Genomic DNA, 16,833 nt, shown 5'->3' with positions numbered 1-16,833 from the left:
GCCCTAAGAAACGATAAGTGCATGTCTAATCCTGAATAATTATTGGCTGTCTTATCGAGAATACACAGCTATTTTTTTTATTCTAACCCTCTTATCGACAATTCCAGTGTTGTCACCAGTCATCGCCTCTCCCATTCTAGACTCTGTCACAAATGTTCATCTTCACCCTCTAAACTCATCCACTGCCATCTCATTGTATTTTCTAATCCCTCTTATTTCTTCTTTTCTGTCTCTTCTCATTTTTCCTTCTGTCCTTGATGTTTCATGCGAATACCCAATTACAGGGATCTCTTACTTCTGGTAAGTGAATCAAATCACCATCAGTTTGTTGAGCATACAATTTGGGGTTTCACTACTATTGAGTTATCTGGGTCTGCACCCTATAGATAAAACCTTTTATAGTGTGTTTCTACTTCCAGATTTGGAGTCTTCTGACTTGGTCATTGGGCTCAGCAACAACAAATACAAGTATGCCCATTAAGTAGGATCTTTAAAATATAAAATGTCAAGATTTAGCTAAACTACTTTATGCTATTGCTGCCCATGCATCCACTCTGTGACTAAGTGGGCACCAAGTGGGCCAAAGAGACCCTGAGCTGACACTAGTCCCTCCAGCCGGTGCATGTCCTAGATAAGCTGAGAAGACTCACAGGCAAATGTAAGTTCTGACATCATTTCCTCAGCAATCCCTGTGACCAACATTCTCCCCTGCCTCCCAACTTGTGCCTTCCCCTTAGATAAAATCTAATTCTTTTTGGTTGGAAGTGACCAATCTGTCCTTCACCACGGAACCCTATATCATTCCAACCAGGAACCACAATAAAGTAATGTGCCCCCGGTCCTGCTGCTCTCTCTACAAGCATCTTGCCTTGACCTCCCTGTGCAGCCCCTAGAGGTGTGCAGTCTACTTCATCTAAGCCCTGTGAGTAAAAACTTCTTTATTTCAAATTTCCGTGCAGTCTTCTGTTGACCCAAGGCTCAGCTCACCATCTGCTACCACAGGACTTCACTTAAGCATTATTTAACAACATCACAACAAAAATATATCTTCAATTGATACTACACAGTGGTTTCACAAATGATTGGTAAAATGACTTAAATGAGGAAAATATGCCCATATCAATAAGTACTGCCAACACATTTCAGACTGAGACTAGGAGAACACAAGCAGATTAAAATCATCAGCTGATATAGATGTTGTGCTTGCTAAAGGGCAGATAATATGTTAGCATTTTACATGCATTATCTCATATGATCCATGTTGTTCTGCCAGGGAGGTGCCAACTAAAGACATTTGTTCAAGGTCACACAGCCAGGAAATAGAGAAGTAGATAATCAAACTCTCATTATTCCCATTCTGGACACCTCAAAGCATGACAGGTTTCAATGCAACTAATCAATTACAATAAAAGATAAACTCTGTGGATAAGCTAAACTAACTCTTTGTATCTATTATTTCATATAAGCGATGTGTGAACAAGAAAAGTGATCAATGACATATACTCAAGAAGACAAGTGAGCATTTAACTCAATAACTTATATATAATTTCTTTTTGTGAACATATTCTCCCCATATTAGCCTCTGATCCAACTGCAGGCCAAGGTAAAGTGCTAATCTACCTTTTAAAATAAACATAAATGGACTAGTAACACTGAAGGAAGATATATACTTAGTGTATTTTTTCAGAACTTCAGTATACACAGTGTGTGAATATGTGTCTGTGTGTGTGTGTATATATATATATATATATATATATATATATATATATATCTCACTTCATCATGGGGAGGGTATACATTTAGGATCATTCTGATTATTTAATAAATTATATGAAATATAATTGATTCCTTTTTATTACAATTATTCCATGTAGGATAATATAGGCTGAACTTTATGTATCCCGGTGATCTAAAGTCTTAGGTTTTGATTAGAAGTCACTTATATATCATACTTTCTTCCTGGCCTTTCTTCTCTCTTTTCCTTCAGCTCTCCTTCAATTCCTTCACTCCACATTCAGATTTTGAGAACTAACAAGGTGCCAGCAATGTGTTAAGTAATACAGATGTCATTTTCTATTTAGCTGATCAGTTACCAAGACATTAATTTGAAAATAAGTTATTTACAAATCAGATATATCTAAATATGATCTCCTATAAGAAATATTATAGCATTAGGAAAACTTTATGTTCCCTTTGACTTATTTATGCAATATTCTGAAACAATAGTATGTGATATAATTGGAGAGAATAAACAGAAAATACTCTCCTGCCTTCTGATTATAGCTCTTATGTTCATAGTATCTCTTAAATCCTTATAACATCTTTTAACTTAGTTGCATGAGAGGAAAGGGGTTTCTGAAGACAACAGAACAAACACACTTTTCCCCCAGTGCCCTTTAACTCATCCAAAATCTCTCAATACTTCATGGTAGTAGCTATAGTTTTAAATAAGCCCAATCTTGTAGCATGAGTATGGGCACTGGACCTGTGTCCAAAGGACTTAGTGAAATTCAGTGAAAAATAATTTAGTTCTGGACCAAAAAGTGTTATAAACATCCTCCTTAAATTGAACAAATTACCAGCTATCCATAAAGTATAATGTATTGGCTTCTCTTCAAAACAGCAACACTAATACTGGCAACACTGCCAAATTCCTCCTTTCCTATATTCCCCTTTTCCTAGAGAAAGTGATTAAAAGACCAAATTTCATGCCAGCTGGATGCTTAAGAGCATCAAAGGTCTTCTGTCAGGATTCAGAACTTGATATGGCTTAGAAAACACTATGCTAATAGATAACCTCCTCAACATTATAAATCAAAGCCATATGACCACATTAAAATTCTATCAGCTAGTATCAATACTCTGTGGTTTATAAAGTACAGTTGACCTACCTCTGGGAGATAGTCAGAATGATACAAAAGTTAAGCTCTGGCTTGGGGAGTGTAGCTACTTTTCACAATTGAGATTATTCATTCTCAACAAATACCCAATTCTCTATACCTCTGTATCTTTATTGATTTTATTTAATTGAAACCTTAGGAGAAAGGAAGAGGAGACTCCATGAGTTGAGGCAGGAAAAGAAAAAATGTTAGAAGGTTACAATGGACACTTTGCTACTTTGAACTGTTCCTGTTATCAGCTAATTATAATTACAAAGAGCAATAGCCTTCCTATATAATTTAAAATCTTAGATCTTCTGAAAACTATTAAATACATCTCAATAATCTTAAAACTGTACCTTATAATTGCATTACAAACTTTTTCTGATGAAACCTACAGTAAGAAATACATCTAAAATCTTGGCAGAGTATAAACACACAAACATAAAAAATAAAAGTTTAATCAAATAAAACTTACCTTTACTATGTATAATGCTTTCTACCATATTTTAGTACAATTTATTAAAAAAATACCTTTAGTAGCTAATACATTTTCTTCAAGACTCACTAGTAGCTTGTATCCTGCAATTTAAAGACACTGAATTATTCCAATGTATGTGTCTCAATCCAATAGGACTTCTGCAGGCATTACTTAAAGACAGAGACTATTGATAAATGGATTCAATAAAAAGTACTCAATCACGATAAGCACGCAGATCTATTGCAGCAATAAACATACCGAAATTATTAAAATTTGAAATAATTAATAATCTAAAGGAAAAATACATTTAATCTTTTGTTTATCCTTCCAAAAATTCATTAATTTAAAATATAGTGGCAGTTGGCTTGATATAGGCAAGATTCAATATTAAGGCCCTAGAAATGGATGAACAACAGTCATAAAGTTTACAAACCCAGGTGTTTTGCCAATCAAATTTAACACAGTATAAAAGAAAAATACTTGAACAAAACATCAAAAAACTTCTATTATTAAATTTCTCCAATATCTTATAAATTGTCACATTTTAGATATGGTGTACTAATTATTAGTGTACTGCCAAACTCCTCTGACCATGGGGATTCTCCAGGCAAGAATACTGTAGTGGGTTGCAATGGGATCTTCCTAGTGCAGGTATCAAACTCCGGTCTCCCACATTGCAGGCAGATTCTTTACCAGCTAAGTCACCAGGGATGACCAACAATACTGGAGTGGGTAGCCTACCCCTTCTCCAGGGGATCTTTCTGACCCAGGAATCGAGCCAGGGTCTCATGCATTGAAGACAGATTATTAACTGAGCTACCAGGGAAGTCCAATTAAAATCCAATTTGTTAATGACAGTGCCTATGTAGAAAATCCTGGATTTTACTCTCTTAATAGCCTGGGAAGTTTGTTTCCATTGTTGAATTTGAAACACATAAAATATCTGACAAAAAAGCATGTGATGCCATTTAAAAATTCTTCTACAAAAGCAAGAAAGCAGGCAATACAATGATCCAAAAAAAAAGAGCAATACATTTTATTTTCCCTTATACATAGAAATGTCCATGACAATCTGTCATGGATCAACAAAGCTGTAAGAACAATGAAATGAAGAAATGAGTCAAGTCCAACTTCTGTCCCAACTCAGGAAAATCCTCTCTAGAGCATCATTTAGAGATGACTATTAGGAAATCAATGCTGAGAAAGAGATGGTTAGACGGCATCACTGACTCAATGGACATGAGTTTGAATAAACTCCAGGAGATGGTGAAATGCAGGGAAGCCTGAAGTGCTGCAGTTCATGGGGTTGCAAAGAGTCAGGTACAACATAGCAACTGAACAACTGCATTATTCATGGTTTAAAGTTACCATCTTTCCTGCGAAAGTGTGGATAAAAGCAGCAAAAGTAGGACTTTATGATGACTGCTGTTTATATTGGAGCCAGACATTTATATAATATCTTTTAGAAAGATATTATTTTGAAGCATGTAAGGGGAAGGTCACTGCATCATCTAATACTCTGTTAAACGAGAAAAAAAAAAAAAAAAAAACTAATAAAGCTTCCCTTAGCTCTTCCATGTTAGAAATACGTTGTCTATAATGTTTTAGTGTATGACATTTTGAACAGGATATGGTAGAAAGGTGATCTGATTTCTAATCAAAAGTTTCAAATGGCTTGAGAGACTTATTTGTACAATGGTTACATGCACTTTTATGATCATACACTTCATATATTTCATAAGAAATTGGAAACTCTGATTTGTTCTTCAGGTATTAAGCTACAAAAAAGAAAGGTCTTTAATTCCTATTGATTTCAATAGTCAACACTGTAGGAATTAGTTCAACATTTTGATCACATATCCACAGAGTTTAGCCCTGGTTCTCTTTTGCTCAGTCAAAAAAAAAAAAAAAGATACAGTATTATTGATTCTTCCCAATTTATATTCATCAACTATTTTTCCCATTCATATCATTGGTATATTATTTATACTTCAATTAATTATTTAACATTATATTTAATTAAAATGTATATAATTGGTTTATTGTATTCACCATAGTCTGGGTGTGGACAATACCCCAAATATCCATCTTTCTTTTTTGTAGTATGCTCCAGTGTTATTATGGTTCTATTCTTGCCTCCTTAAACAACTATTACATCCAGTGCTAGGAAGCAACTATTTATGTTACCATGAGCAATATTCAATATAGTTAAAAATCACTAAAACTATTACTTCTCAACACATATTAATCAGGGTTCTATCAGAAAAATGTAAACCACTCTGAATATTTAAAACTTACAGGATTTAATTCAGAGAACTGACTGCAAAGATGATGGAAAAGTTGATAAGAAGAACAGGTGATGGTAAGACAACCCGACGGTTAAAATACTAGGAAGCTACTACTACTCTTAGGATGGAAGAACAAATGGGTGAGGCAGTATACAGAAGCCCAAGTTGGTTATCCAGTGGAAAATGGAGCAAAGAGCTTCCAGTGGGAGATGGGGACACTGCTGAGCACTGCCCAAAGCAATGTAGGAGGGGAGAAACACCTTGGCCTCTCACTCATCATGTACTCCCATCTCCCAAAACCACCTACCACAGGACAACCACAGTCTGAACACAGCTGACATGAAGAACGAGGGAATACAGCCTGGGGATTAGCTTCATTGTCTCTCTCTAACAGCAAAGCATAGCAGAAGGATAAAAGTTGGATCTGGTCAATAAGGCCCAGAAATGTCACTTACAGGATGTGAATAATTCTTCAAACATTTTGCAACTCAGGTATTTCAGAATTAATTTAGTTCATGAAGCTATTTAACTGTAAATTCAACTATGTAAAATAAGCAGTTCATTAACATGCTTGTTCTCAAAGATTTATACAACCACATGGGTTAATTAGTCCTTCTGGACTAAAAAGACTAGAAAAATATAAATCCATCTGGAAAATTTTAAAATGCTATGTTGTTCTTTAATATAATGAATGATTATGTATTAATGTATCAAGTAGTGCCTCATGTTAATACAACAGTTCTACACATCACTACAGGTAACATTGTAGCATTTTATTCCATATTTTGGAGCATATTTTTCCAAAATGACTCAGCATGACCATTTATTACCCCTTCTCTTTTGAAAAGAATGAGAAAAACCTCAGAATTAAAAAAAAAAAAAAACTGTTCAATAACACTATTCAACTATTCAATAAGCATATAGGCTTTTAAATAATGCCTTAATGTTATAAATTGCAAATGCCTGTAGAGTTGAACAGTGTGTTTGCACCACATAAATAGGTAGGAATGACTCAACAAATGAGTTTGAAGAGACTCTACCGTTGAAGACACTCTTCAATGATATTCAAAAAGTATAGTATAATTGAGGTATATTGCTATTGACAATTCTGCATTCTTATACATCATTTACTTTCTTGTATCCAATAGCATGCATTTCAAAACAAAACTAATTTAATGTAGTCTAATCAAAAGGCAAATGAATTGAGCAAAGTCTGAGAAGTAATAAATACTTGTGATATCCATTTATAAATCTACTCGTAAGTTTTGTGACTTCCAATGGAAATAGCTTCTATGTAAATGCACTTTATGTTCTGTGATTGAAGCAAAAGTCTTCTGCCCTATTACAATATCATTATTAGGATCTCATATAACTTTCACTGAAATCTATTGCATTAAAATGACAAAGTTATGTTCAACTTTGCTAACGTAAAAGAAGATATCACATTTAAGAAAAGAATCTCTCTTCCTTCCTTTGATTAAAGGATGACAAGTAGAGAATGGGGTATTTTGAATTCATATCAGGATGGCAGCTTAAAATGTACAAAATTCATAGATGAGTTGAAGTAGAAACAGATGAAAGAACTCTCTTAAAAATGACATGTCTTTTTAAAAACTGGGAGGATATAAATGAGGTTGTTCCTTGTATTGTCTCAAAAGAATATTAAACGTTTTTGGACATGTCGACATAACTGTATTTGTTAATAAGGTAAGAATAAAGTGACTGATTCACATTAAAGCAGCTGCAAAACTACAAAAAAAAATCATCTGAAATTTATGTATTAGGCCAGAGCAGAGTTATGTTCCCCTTGGTTTTCTAGATCTAGAAACACTGGGTCCTAATGCATGACCAGTGTGGTTCTGGAATGTCCTGTTCTTTGCTACATCACCTGATAAAACATCAACTCAGATCTTCCAGGTACTACAAAATACAATTTGAAGACTAGAGAAAAAGTTCATTTCTCCATATACAGATTAACAAGTTCTATTAAGCATAAAATATCAATAAGTAGTAAATGTGGTAGCAATCTAATATCTAGTATCTCAAAATTTAGTGAAAATGTTAATTTGTACTGGTAGCAAATTACAATGTGCTCCAGACATCCATGCATTTATTTAAAGTAAGGGAGGTACCAAGTGTTATTGTATTGAATAGATGCATCATTAAATACTTCAACAAGAATGTCCAAATATCTCAAGTGAATTCTTCAGAGATTTATCAGTGAATATCATTATTAGACATAAGGGACATTTTGACATTTAATATATTGCTTCACTAAGCTTAAGAGGCAAAGTTAAAATGATAAGAATGTTGAAATTATTAAATGGAACTTCATTATAAGTCTTCTAATCCAAACAGAGAAGGTGATTTATAGAATGATAGGTATAGTTAGTGGATCACAGAATGGATTCCCTTTTGTATGATAACAAAATGTAAGAAAAGGTTTGCTTTTCTTGATTCTTTTCTCTAAAACAGACACTCTGGCATTTAGGAGATAGAAATGTATCATTTGACCTTTAAACTTCTGTTTCATTAATGTACCACAAGCAACAGAGTCACTGATTGACACATTTGCACTTTCAGGCCTTTAGCACTTAAAGTTATTTGATAACTGTTATGCCACTATTTGCTTTTTATGAGATACTTGGAGGAATATGTTACATTAAAAAGAGTAAAACATGTAAAGCTTAATAAACAATATCACATAATTCAGTAAAGTGTTCTCTTGAGTACTAGATTTCTGTACTTTGATGTGAAGGCGTGTTTGTATGAGGGAAGATTTTGGGTTTTTGTTTTGTTTTGTTTTCTAATGAATTAGATAATTACACCAAATACAATTCCAAGTATCCAAAGTGAAAACTTTGGATCATTACTTTTGATGAAAAATATCTCACCTGACTTACACTCAAATAGTCCTTAAGCTCTTCTGTACTGGTATATGAACAGAGTAAATACCAGTTGCAGGAAAAATAACTGATGCAATTTAACATTTTTTTAAGAGAGAGAGGGTTTCTTACAACTATATATGTTTAAAGTATTTAAAACGTATGGTCAATGTAAAATGATAAAAAAAAAAAAAATGGAATCAGTCCCTAGAGAATTCTAGAATTACTGTAAACCAATTACTTTGAGTAAAAAGTAATGCGGATCAGATTTGTTTCATATGGAAAAAAAAAAGAAAGATTCTGTTTATTTTTTAAGAAAACTGTAACTGGTTAGAAACATTATTCAAAAGAAACAGAGATACCATTCTCTTTAAAAAGTTTAAAAGTCAAAAGTTCTCTAAACTAAGATATGACAAAATTCAGGATACAGTATGTAAATGGATGAGGTAGGTGCACACAAGTAAACAAGGACTGCACCAAACCAACAAAACTGGAAAAATATTGCTGCCGCTAGTTAGAGAAGCTTCACTATTGGCAGCAATGAGTGAACGAAACATAGGTCTCCTAGAAGCAGACCATGAGTTCAGCTATTTTAATTAGCCATAGTAGTCATTAGATTATTCTCTAAAAACAAAACACCCAAGATATACCATCAAGAGACAAGCAGTCTATCAAATCCTTTAGATTGAAAATGTTAATGCTCATTACAAATAGGTAATATGCTACTACAACTATATAGATTGCAGTTCCCATGATATGTGTTTGCAGGCTCTAAAGACAGCACTTCATCCTTACCACTGTTGTTTAAACTTCCAAAACAAACTTAATATAAAGAATATCACCAAGGGTTTAATTTATATCCTCAGTGTGACCAAAAGTTCATCTCTTTTATCAGCAATTCGAGGTATTTTACTAAGTGGCAACAAACTGTTACTTTTGTACACATCCAGTAGCTTTGTGTTTACAGTAGAGATATGCACTATAAACTAGTATCTATTAGAAACTGTAACAGTATTCTACATTAATTTGGACTCATAGGCATGTTTAAGAAGGTGTAAATCGTTTACCACACCCAGATCCAAGATCATTAAATTTACAATATATTGCATGTTTCAAATAAAACATAGCCCTCTCTGTTTTACCTTAAACATGCCACATACACTGATTTTCTGCAATCTGTACTTATAAGCCAACTACCACCCAGTGGAGAGAAAGGATATCTTTCAGAATCTATGTCAGGTGGGGGTGTCACAGGCAGAAGGGAAGGCTATAGGAAATGAAGGTATAAGGGTATTTAGCCTTGTTTAGATCTAAGCACTGCTGATCATCAATTTATATTTTCACAGGAGAAAAAACGTTACCAGACTCTTACAGCAATGTTGTTTATAGATAAAATTAGTCTACAGATGTTCATTAGTGACAAAACATTTCAATGCCCAAGCTTGGGGAAAAGAAGGGAAGAAGGAAGAGTGAGAAAAAGGAGCCAAGACTTAAAAGGGAGGAAAAGGGAAAGATGAGGGGATAGAGAGTAGCAGAGAAAGGGAGAGACTGTGTGTATACATGTGTGAGTGACAATGTGTGGAACAGTGAAGGAGGGAGCGGGTGCCTTTTTAGAGAGTAGAAGAGAATCTGAATGTGAAAGTGGTTGTTAGGGAGAGTATGGAAGTGCCAGCATGTATGAGAATGTGAAACAGAATATGTGAGTGAGTGTGGTTATGAAAAAGAGATTTGTGAGGGTGAGAAAATGGAACTGTAAGGGGTTAGAGGGAGCACACATGTGTGTGTGACAGGGATGGGAAACAATATGGGGAAAGAGATGGGAAATGTGAGTCGAGAGAGAGAGACAGAAGTCAAGCTCGCAGACCAGGGATATTAATGAGAAAGAAAAACGAAGAATGGAGAAAGGTAAAGAATGGAGGAAAGTGTATTAAATAAAAGGATCAGAAATTAGAGTGGTGGAAATGAAAAAGAAAACATGAGGTGAAAAAAGAATGGGAGGAAAAACAGAAAAGCAATAAAAAGAGGTAATGGATAGAAAAGAGTAAGAAGGAGGGGAATTGGAAAAAAAATAAAAACAAAACGAAGGAAGGAAAAAAGGGGGGGGGGGCAGGGGGACAAAGCGATAAGAGGAAAGAAAGAAAACTGAAAAGGGAGAAATTGAGCCTAAGTGTCCAAGTGAGAGGGAAAATACATGGGAGCAGGGAGCCAACAATTGGAAAAAGTCGCTTAGGTTACAGTAAAATAGAAACAAACCTGATAAACTTGTCAGACTCTCCAAGAGTACCCCAGGACAGTAAAACTGAGACCTTGTGAACTGAGTTTCCAAGTGGCATTGGCCCCTCCTAAACCTCACACTTCACTCATCTCAGGGCTACTTGGCGTTCCGGCAAAGTGCTTAAGCATCACCAGTTCTGTTTGCCACCTGCCCCGGAGTAAAGGGGCCACGGCTCCAGGCAGAATCAGCACCTGGACTTCCTGAAATGCGGTCCTTTTGATAGAGATCACCACCAGCATCTTTACTTGGTTTTAAAAGACCGCAAGAAAGGTGGAGAGACAGACAGACAGATTGAGACAAGTACGAAAAGCACGACGTTCCTCCTACCTAAGCACCGCCGTGTCCCCTTTTCTGACCATCATGTTGTCCACAGCCGCCCAGGGGAAGTCCACACTCTGTCCAGCCGGGAGGCAGGAGGGTAGCAGGCAGCACAGGCTGAGGAGCACCGCCGCCAGCCACTGGTTCGAGCAACAAGCACCCTGCACCAACAGCATCATGTCCATCCCTGCTAGGGCTGCTCACTCTCCAGCAGCTTTCAGCTCGCACTCCCCCACCCCCTGGTGCTGGCGAGTCTTCCCAGGAACCAGGCGGCGCGCCACAGGATTTTTTTTTTCCCCTTCTTTTTCCCCCTCTTTCTTCTTCTTCTTCTTTTTTTTTTTTTTTAATTCTTTTTAATTTGGTGGGTAGGTGGGTTTCTTTTCTCCCCCCGCCCCACACCTAGTTGTTGGGTGTTGTTTCTCTCTTTTTTGCCTCCCCTCCTCCTCTTTGCTTTCCCTCCCTCCCTCCCCTCCCACCCCCTAGCACCACTCTACACCTCCTCTCGGTTGCTTTTGGCCGAGTCCGGAGTGTGTCTAATTCTCCGGCGGCTCGCGCACTATCTAGCGAGGAGTGGAGCGCGCCGGCGAGTGAGGGAGGAGGCGCGGCGACGGCGGAGGCAGGGCGATCGGCGGCGGAGGCTGCAATAGCAGCAGCAATAGCAGCCGAAGCAGCGCGGAGCGCAGCGGCGGCCGGCGGCCCCCGGGCTCGCGCGCGTTGCCAAGCGGCCGTTTCCTTAGCAACCCCGCCCGGGGACTGAGGATGCAGCAGGGAGGGGGAAATGAAGTGGCGGGGCGGGGGGGTAGGCAGAAAGAAAACGGAAAAAAAAAAAAAAAGGGAAGAGGTATATTATTATAAAACTGAGAGAAAAAAAAGAGAGAGAGAGAGACATCGGAGACAGAACGCTTCCCTTCCTGTCGTACACACTAGAGTGATGCTTTGCTAGAAAAGTCTCCGCGTCTGGGCTGAGGTGAAGAGAGCAGAGCGGCGCTTTGCTTTCCCTCTCCAGTGCGTTTTACCTCTTGAGGCACCATAACTTTTAAGTCCTCCAAGTTGTGGTAGACGCCATCATGACGCCAGGGACTGTGAGGTTTTGTTGTTGGTTTTTTTTTCCCATCTTGCCCGAGCGACCGCCCCATAGTTGACTCTTTACCTCTTTTCGGAAATAGGTAGGGACGGTGGAGGGGGTTACTGTTTTTTTGAGGGGACAGGCGGGTGGGGATGCTTGCAAAGCTTAGGGTAAAGCAGCTGGCGTGTCTATTGGGTCAGTCGCTGAGGGCTGGAAGGCGGTCCCCCTCCACCCCCGACCCCGTGCATGTTGACACTAAATTGTGTGTGTGTGTGTGTGTCTGTGCCGGGTATGGTCAGAGCGGAGAGTGCGCGGATCTGTGTGTGTAGTAAGCGCGCTCCTGTAATGCGCGCGAATCGTGCACAAGGGGCCTGTGAGCGTGCGGCACGCAGGCGCGCTGGGAGGGACAGGGTGGGTCTTGACGGGATGGAGTCGGGAAGAGACTGCAATCAAGTATTTTAATTGTGTACAGCCAGGCAGTCCTGTTATGTAAGAGGGAGCTTAACCCGTTTGAGCCTATCAGGCGGAATGATCAGCGCATTCGAATCTAGGTAGGGCAAAGTTACGGGGTTTAACGAGTCACAGGTTTATATCTTTTAACAGCCTCTAAACGGGGTTGGATAGGCTTCCGACTCCGGGGGGCGGGGGCGGGGGCAGAGCGGTTACCCTCTCTTCCTCTGCCGCTGTATCCCCTTAGCCGCTTGCCCCGCCGCTGCGAGCCGCTGTCCAAGACCGAGGCACATTGTGGGTGCTGGGCATGGGGCCACCCCCTACCCTTTTTTACTTTTCCCTTCTTGAACTCCTGTCCAGGCCAGCGATCCTTTAGCTATTCTGGGCCATTTGCAGATCAATGCGAGAACCGAGGCTAGAGTCAATAGCAGTTAGGCCAGTCAATCTTGTTCAGAGAGGAGTTTGGGAAGCAGGGCAGGGAAGTGAAAAAGAGAAACAAGTAATTAAAAAATATGGTTACCCCTCCCCTTCCTCCAGCCCTATCCCCTGCCGAAGGCAGTCTTTGAAGATTTTCTTCGCCTGGCCCCAGCCCTTCCTCCCTTGGAGGAAATAAATACAGCAAAACCTCACACATCCCTAACTCGTTTTCCATAATGCTAGCAGGGTCCTCTGGCAAAGCGCACAGAAGCAATAATCTCTGCAGGGGTCAGCATCCGGCTGCCTCCCCAGACTGAGCTCTTTAAGAGGCAGGCAGGGAGTCGTTTTGCTTGGCGGTAGCGGTGCTCACGGTGATTTTTATCGCAGTACATGAGGATATATGGGGAAAGGGAAGGATTCCCATCACCTGTGACCACCCAGACTGACTGATCGAAGAGCCTCTAGCCAGCATCACCTCCCTTCTGAAGTGACACTCCAAAGCCCCCGAGACGCTTGCAGCGGGAGTTACTGATGTTATTAGTATTCAAGCTTAACTCTCAAATCCGTTTCGGAAATTGAGAGTGCAACAGTATTCAACCGCATTTTGAGACATCAATAAATGTTAGTCATTTGCGGATGAATGAAAACATTTTCTTTACCGTCTGGTATTCTAGGGAAAAATAATCGTCAAATGACATACTCTAGCTAATATTGATGCCAAATACCTAGGTAACACTGTCATCTTGTTAACTGCGTTTTTCTCTCCTGCGTGATACACTGATGGATAAAGCCTAAAATTATCTAGGGCAAACCGGGGATTAGAAGAATCGGCATGCCGTATTTATGGGCAAAACTTCGCAATATTATTTAGTATTTTCATAGAAAATATCTGGATTCCATTGAAGAGAAGCAGAAGGCACGGCGGCTTCCAGCATTGTGACTCAGTTTAGTGCTATTTTATGCAGGGATGGGGGTGCCAGCGTTTCTAGTACAAGCTATGAAAAGCATCCTTTTGTAACCGCTGTTTCCCAGAGATCTGACATCTTCAGGGCGGGGGTGGAGGGGAGGAGAAGGGGGTATCTGTGACCAGAGATGGAGCTATGTAGCAGTTTTAATATGTACAACAACCCTTCAGGGTTGTGAAGGAAAAACTGGGACCACTTCTGTTTAAAGGCAAAGAGTTTATTTTCTTTATTTCTAGTTTTTAGCTCAACTTCCAGTCACTGATCACAAAGCACTTAAATCTCACAAAACCCATCCAAAGGAAACAGTAACGGAGCCTAGTTTATAGATTCATAGACTGCTGGAAAGCTTATTTACATGTGCATCACTATTATTTAAAGTGAGTGCAAGAATGCTGAGTGGGGCAGCCTTATTCCTGCATGTAATTTTGCTGTCTTTTTGACCAGGGAGGAAAATTACTTTAAAAGTGCATATTACTTTATTTTCTCTTCACCTTTCTATGGGCGTATATCTCAGAGGATTTTACAGGGTTTCTAGTATTTGCTTTTGAGGTCCTAGATTTCTTTCAAGCAGAGACTTAAATCCTGTAAGTCTTAGCTCCTGAGAGAAAACCAGAACAAAAACAAACAACAACAAATGTCAGGAAAAAAACACCTCTCAGTTCAGCTAGCACATAGTTATTTGCTGCTGCTGCTGCTGCTAAGTCGCTTCAGTCATGTTCAACTCTGTGCGACCCAATGGATGGCAGCCCACCAGGCTCTGCCGTCCCTGGGATTCTCCAGGCAAGAACACTGGAGTGGGTTGCCATTTCCTTCTCCAATGCATGAAAGTGAAAACTGAAAGTGAAGTCGCTCAGTTGTGTCTGACTCTTTGCGACCCCATGGACTATAGCCTACCAGGCTCCTCTGTCCATGGGATTTTCCAGGCAAGAGTACTGGAGTGGGGTGCCATTGTTTAGCAGGTTTTTTGTTGTTTTTTTTTTTAGTATCAGAATAGGTAACAGCATTGTTGAAACATTTTAGATGGTGAGGGTTAGAGTGGGTGTAGTAGGATATTCATTTGGTAAGAGGTTTTAGGAATTGACATTGGCCTGAATTCCTACTATGTCCTGTTGAATCAGGTACCCTTACTTTGCTTTCAAAGCTAGACTTCTAATATTTGAAGAAACATGATGACCAAATGGAAGGAGGAAGGTGGACCCTGACTTTGCGAATTGATTATGCCTTTAACTAGACTGATTTACACCCCTGTTTTTCATGTCCTCTAAATTCAGGTATGTTGGAAGAGCAATATAATAAGGAAGCTTCTTATGCTTCTTTAGTTCAATAAGCTTGATTTTTAATTGACAGTGTAAATGAGGTTGTTGTTTTGAAAAAAATATATAAATTCACATTTGTTTTCTGATAGTGAGTAAATCCAGATACATTTTTCATGCTATCACTGTGTAGGCATGAGAAATTTTAGGCAAGACAAGTCCCAAGAGCTAATCAGAGCTAATGAGAGCACTTTGTAATTCCTGAAAGAGTGGGTCAGGAAGCCCTTTTAAACAGGACATATGAATAATAGCTCGCTAACTTGGGTAATAATTGAGTCTCTATTTGAATTAAGCTGGTTTAAGTTTGAAGCACCTTGCCAACTTAAGTTGACCTGTGGTGGTTTGCAGCTTGGTATGAGAAACTACAAACCCTGGGAAATTTTTCATGGTGGGGGCTGGGGAAGGGGAATATTTCTTTATAGACAGTTTTCTCAACCTGGGCACTTTTTTTTTTTTTTTTTTCTTAATTGGAGTATAGTTGATTTGCTTTACTGTGTTAATTTCAGATGTGCAGCAGTGATGTAACCTAGACACTTTTAATATGTTGGACCAGGTAGTTCTTTGTTGTAGAGACTGCCCTAGCATTGGAAAATGTTTAGCAGCAACCCAGGCCTCTACTTACTAGATGCCAATAGCACTAGTAGATGCCAGTAACTCTGATAACTAAAATTTCTTCAGAGGTTGCTAAATGCTTTGTGGACCAGGGTAGAGGGGTGTTGTAAAAAATACCCCAGGTTTCTAAAAGTATATACCATCTGGTGCTTTACAAGTAAAATAAGAAAGCAGATTACAGTCAAAACAAAAGTGTTTTATTTGAATTCTATAGCTACAAAAGAGATCTTCCTCATCAATTTGGTCTCTGCATTTACCTGCTATATGACTGAGTAGCTCAACTTAGTGGGGTACAATTAATTTAATTTTTAGTATCAGAATAGGTAACAGCATTGTTGAAACATTTTAGATGGTGAGGGTTAGAGTGGGTGTAGTAGGATATTCATTTGGTAAGAGGTTTTAGGAATTGACATTGGCCTGAATTCCTACTATGTCCTGTTGAATCAGGTACCCTTACTTTGCTTTCAAAGCTAGACTTCTAATATTTGAAGAAACATGATGACCAAATGGAAGGAGGAAGGTGGACCCTGACTTTGCGAATTGATTATGCCTTTAACTAGACTGATTTACACCCCTGTTTTTCATGTCCTCTAAATTCAGGTATGTTGGAAGAGCAATATAATAAGGAAGCTTCTTATGCTTCTTTAGTTCAATAAGCTTGATTTTTAATTGACAGTGTAAATGAGGTTGTTGTTTTGAAAAAAATATATAAATTCACATTTGTTTTCTGATAGTGAGTAAATCCAGATACATTTTTCATGCTATCACTGTGTAGGCATGAGAAATTTTAGGCAAGACAAGTCCCAAGAGCTAATCAGAGCTAATGAGAGCACTTTGTAATTCCTGAAAGAGTGGGTCAGGAAGCCCTTTTAAACAGGACATAT

At 38.6% G+C, this 16,833-nt stretch overlaps 1 protein-coding gene and 1 pseudogene across 1 annotated transcript in view; both read right to left on the bottom strand.

Moving 5' to 3' along the window:
• The window catches only part of LOC102264872 (baculoviral IAP repeat-containing protein 2-like), a 45,847-nt pseudogene extending 45,724 nt beyond the window's left edge, over positions 1 to 123 (bottom strand).
• NEGR1 (neuronal growth regulator 1) overlaps positions 1 to 11,569 on the bottom strand; it is a 1,046,409-nt gene extending 1,034,840 nt beyond the window's left edge. Inside the window, exon 1 of the mRNA XM_005899820.3 lies at positions 11,136 to 11,569. Coding sequence (XP_005899882.1) covers positions 11,136 to 11,311 — 176 coding nt within the window. The 5' untranslated portion in view covers positions 11,312 to 11,569. The remainder of the gene's footprint in view (positions 1 to 11,135) is intronic.
• Positions 11,570 to 16,833: the final 5,264 nt, after the last annotated feature.

This window comes from Bos mutus, chromosome 3 (assembly GCF_027580195.1).
Source record: "Bos mutus isolate GX-2022 chromosome 3, NWIPB_WYAK_1.1, whole genome shotgun sequence".
Lineage (NCBI taxonomy): Eukaryota > Metazoa > Chordata > Mammalia > Artiodactyla > Bovidae > Bos > Bos mutus.
This window is presented reverse-complemented; position numbering and strand designations above follow the sequence as displayed.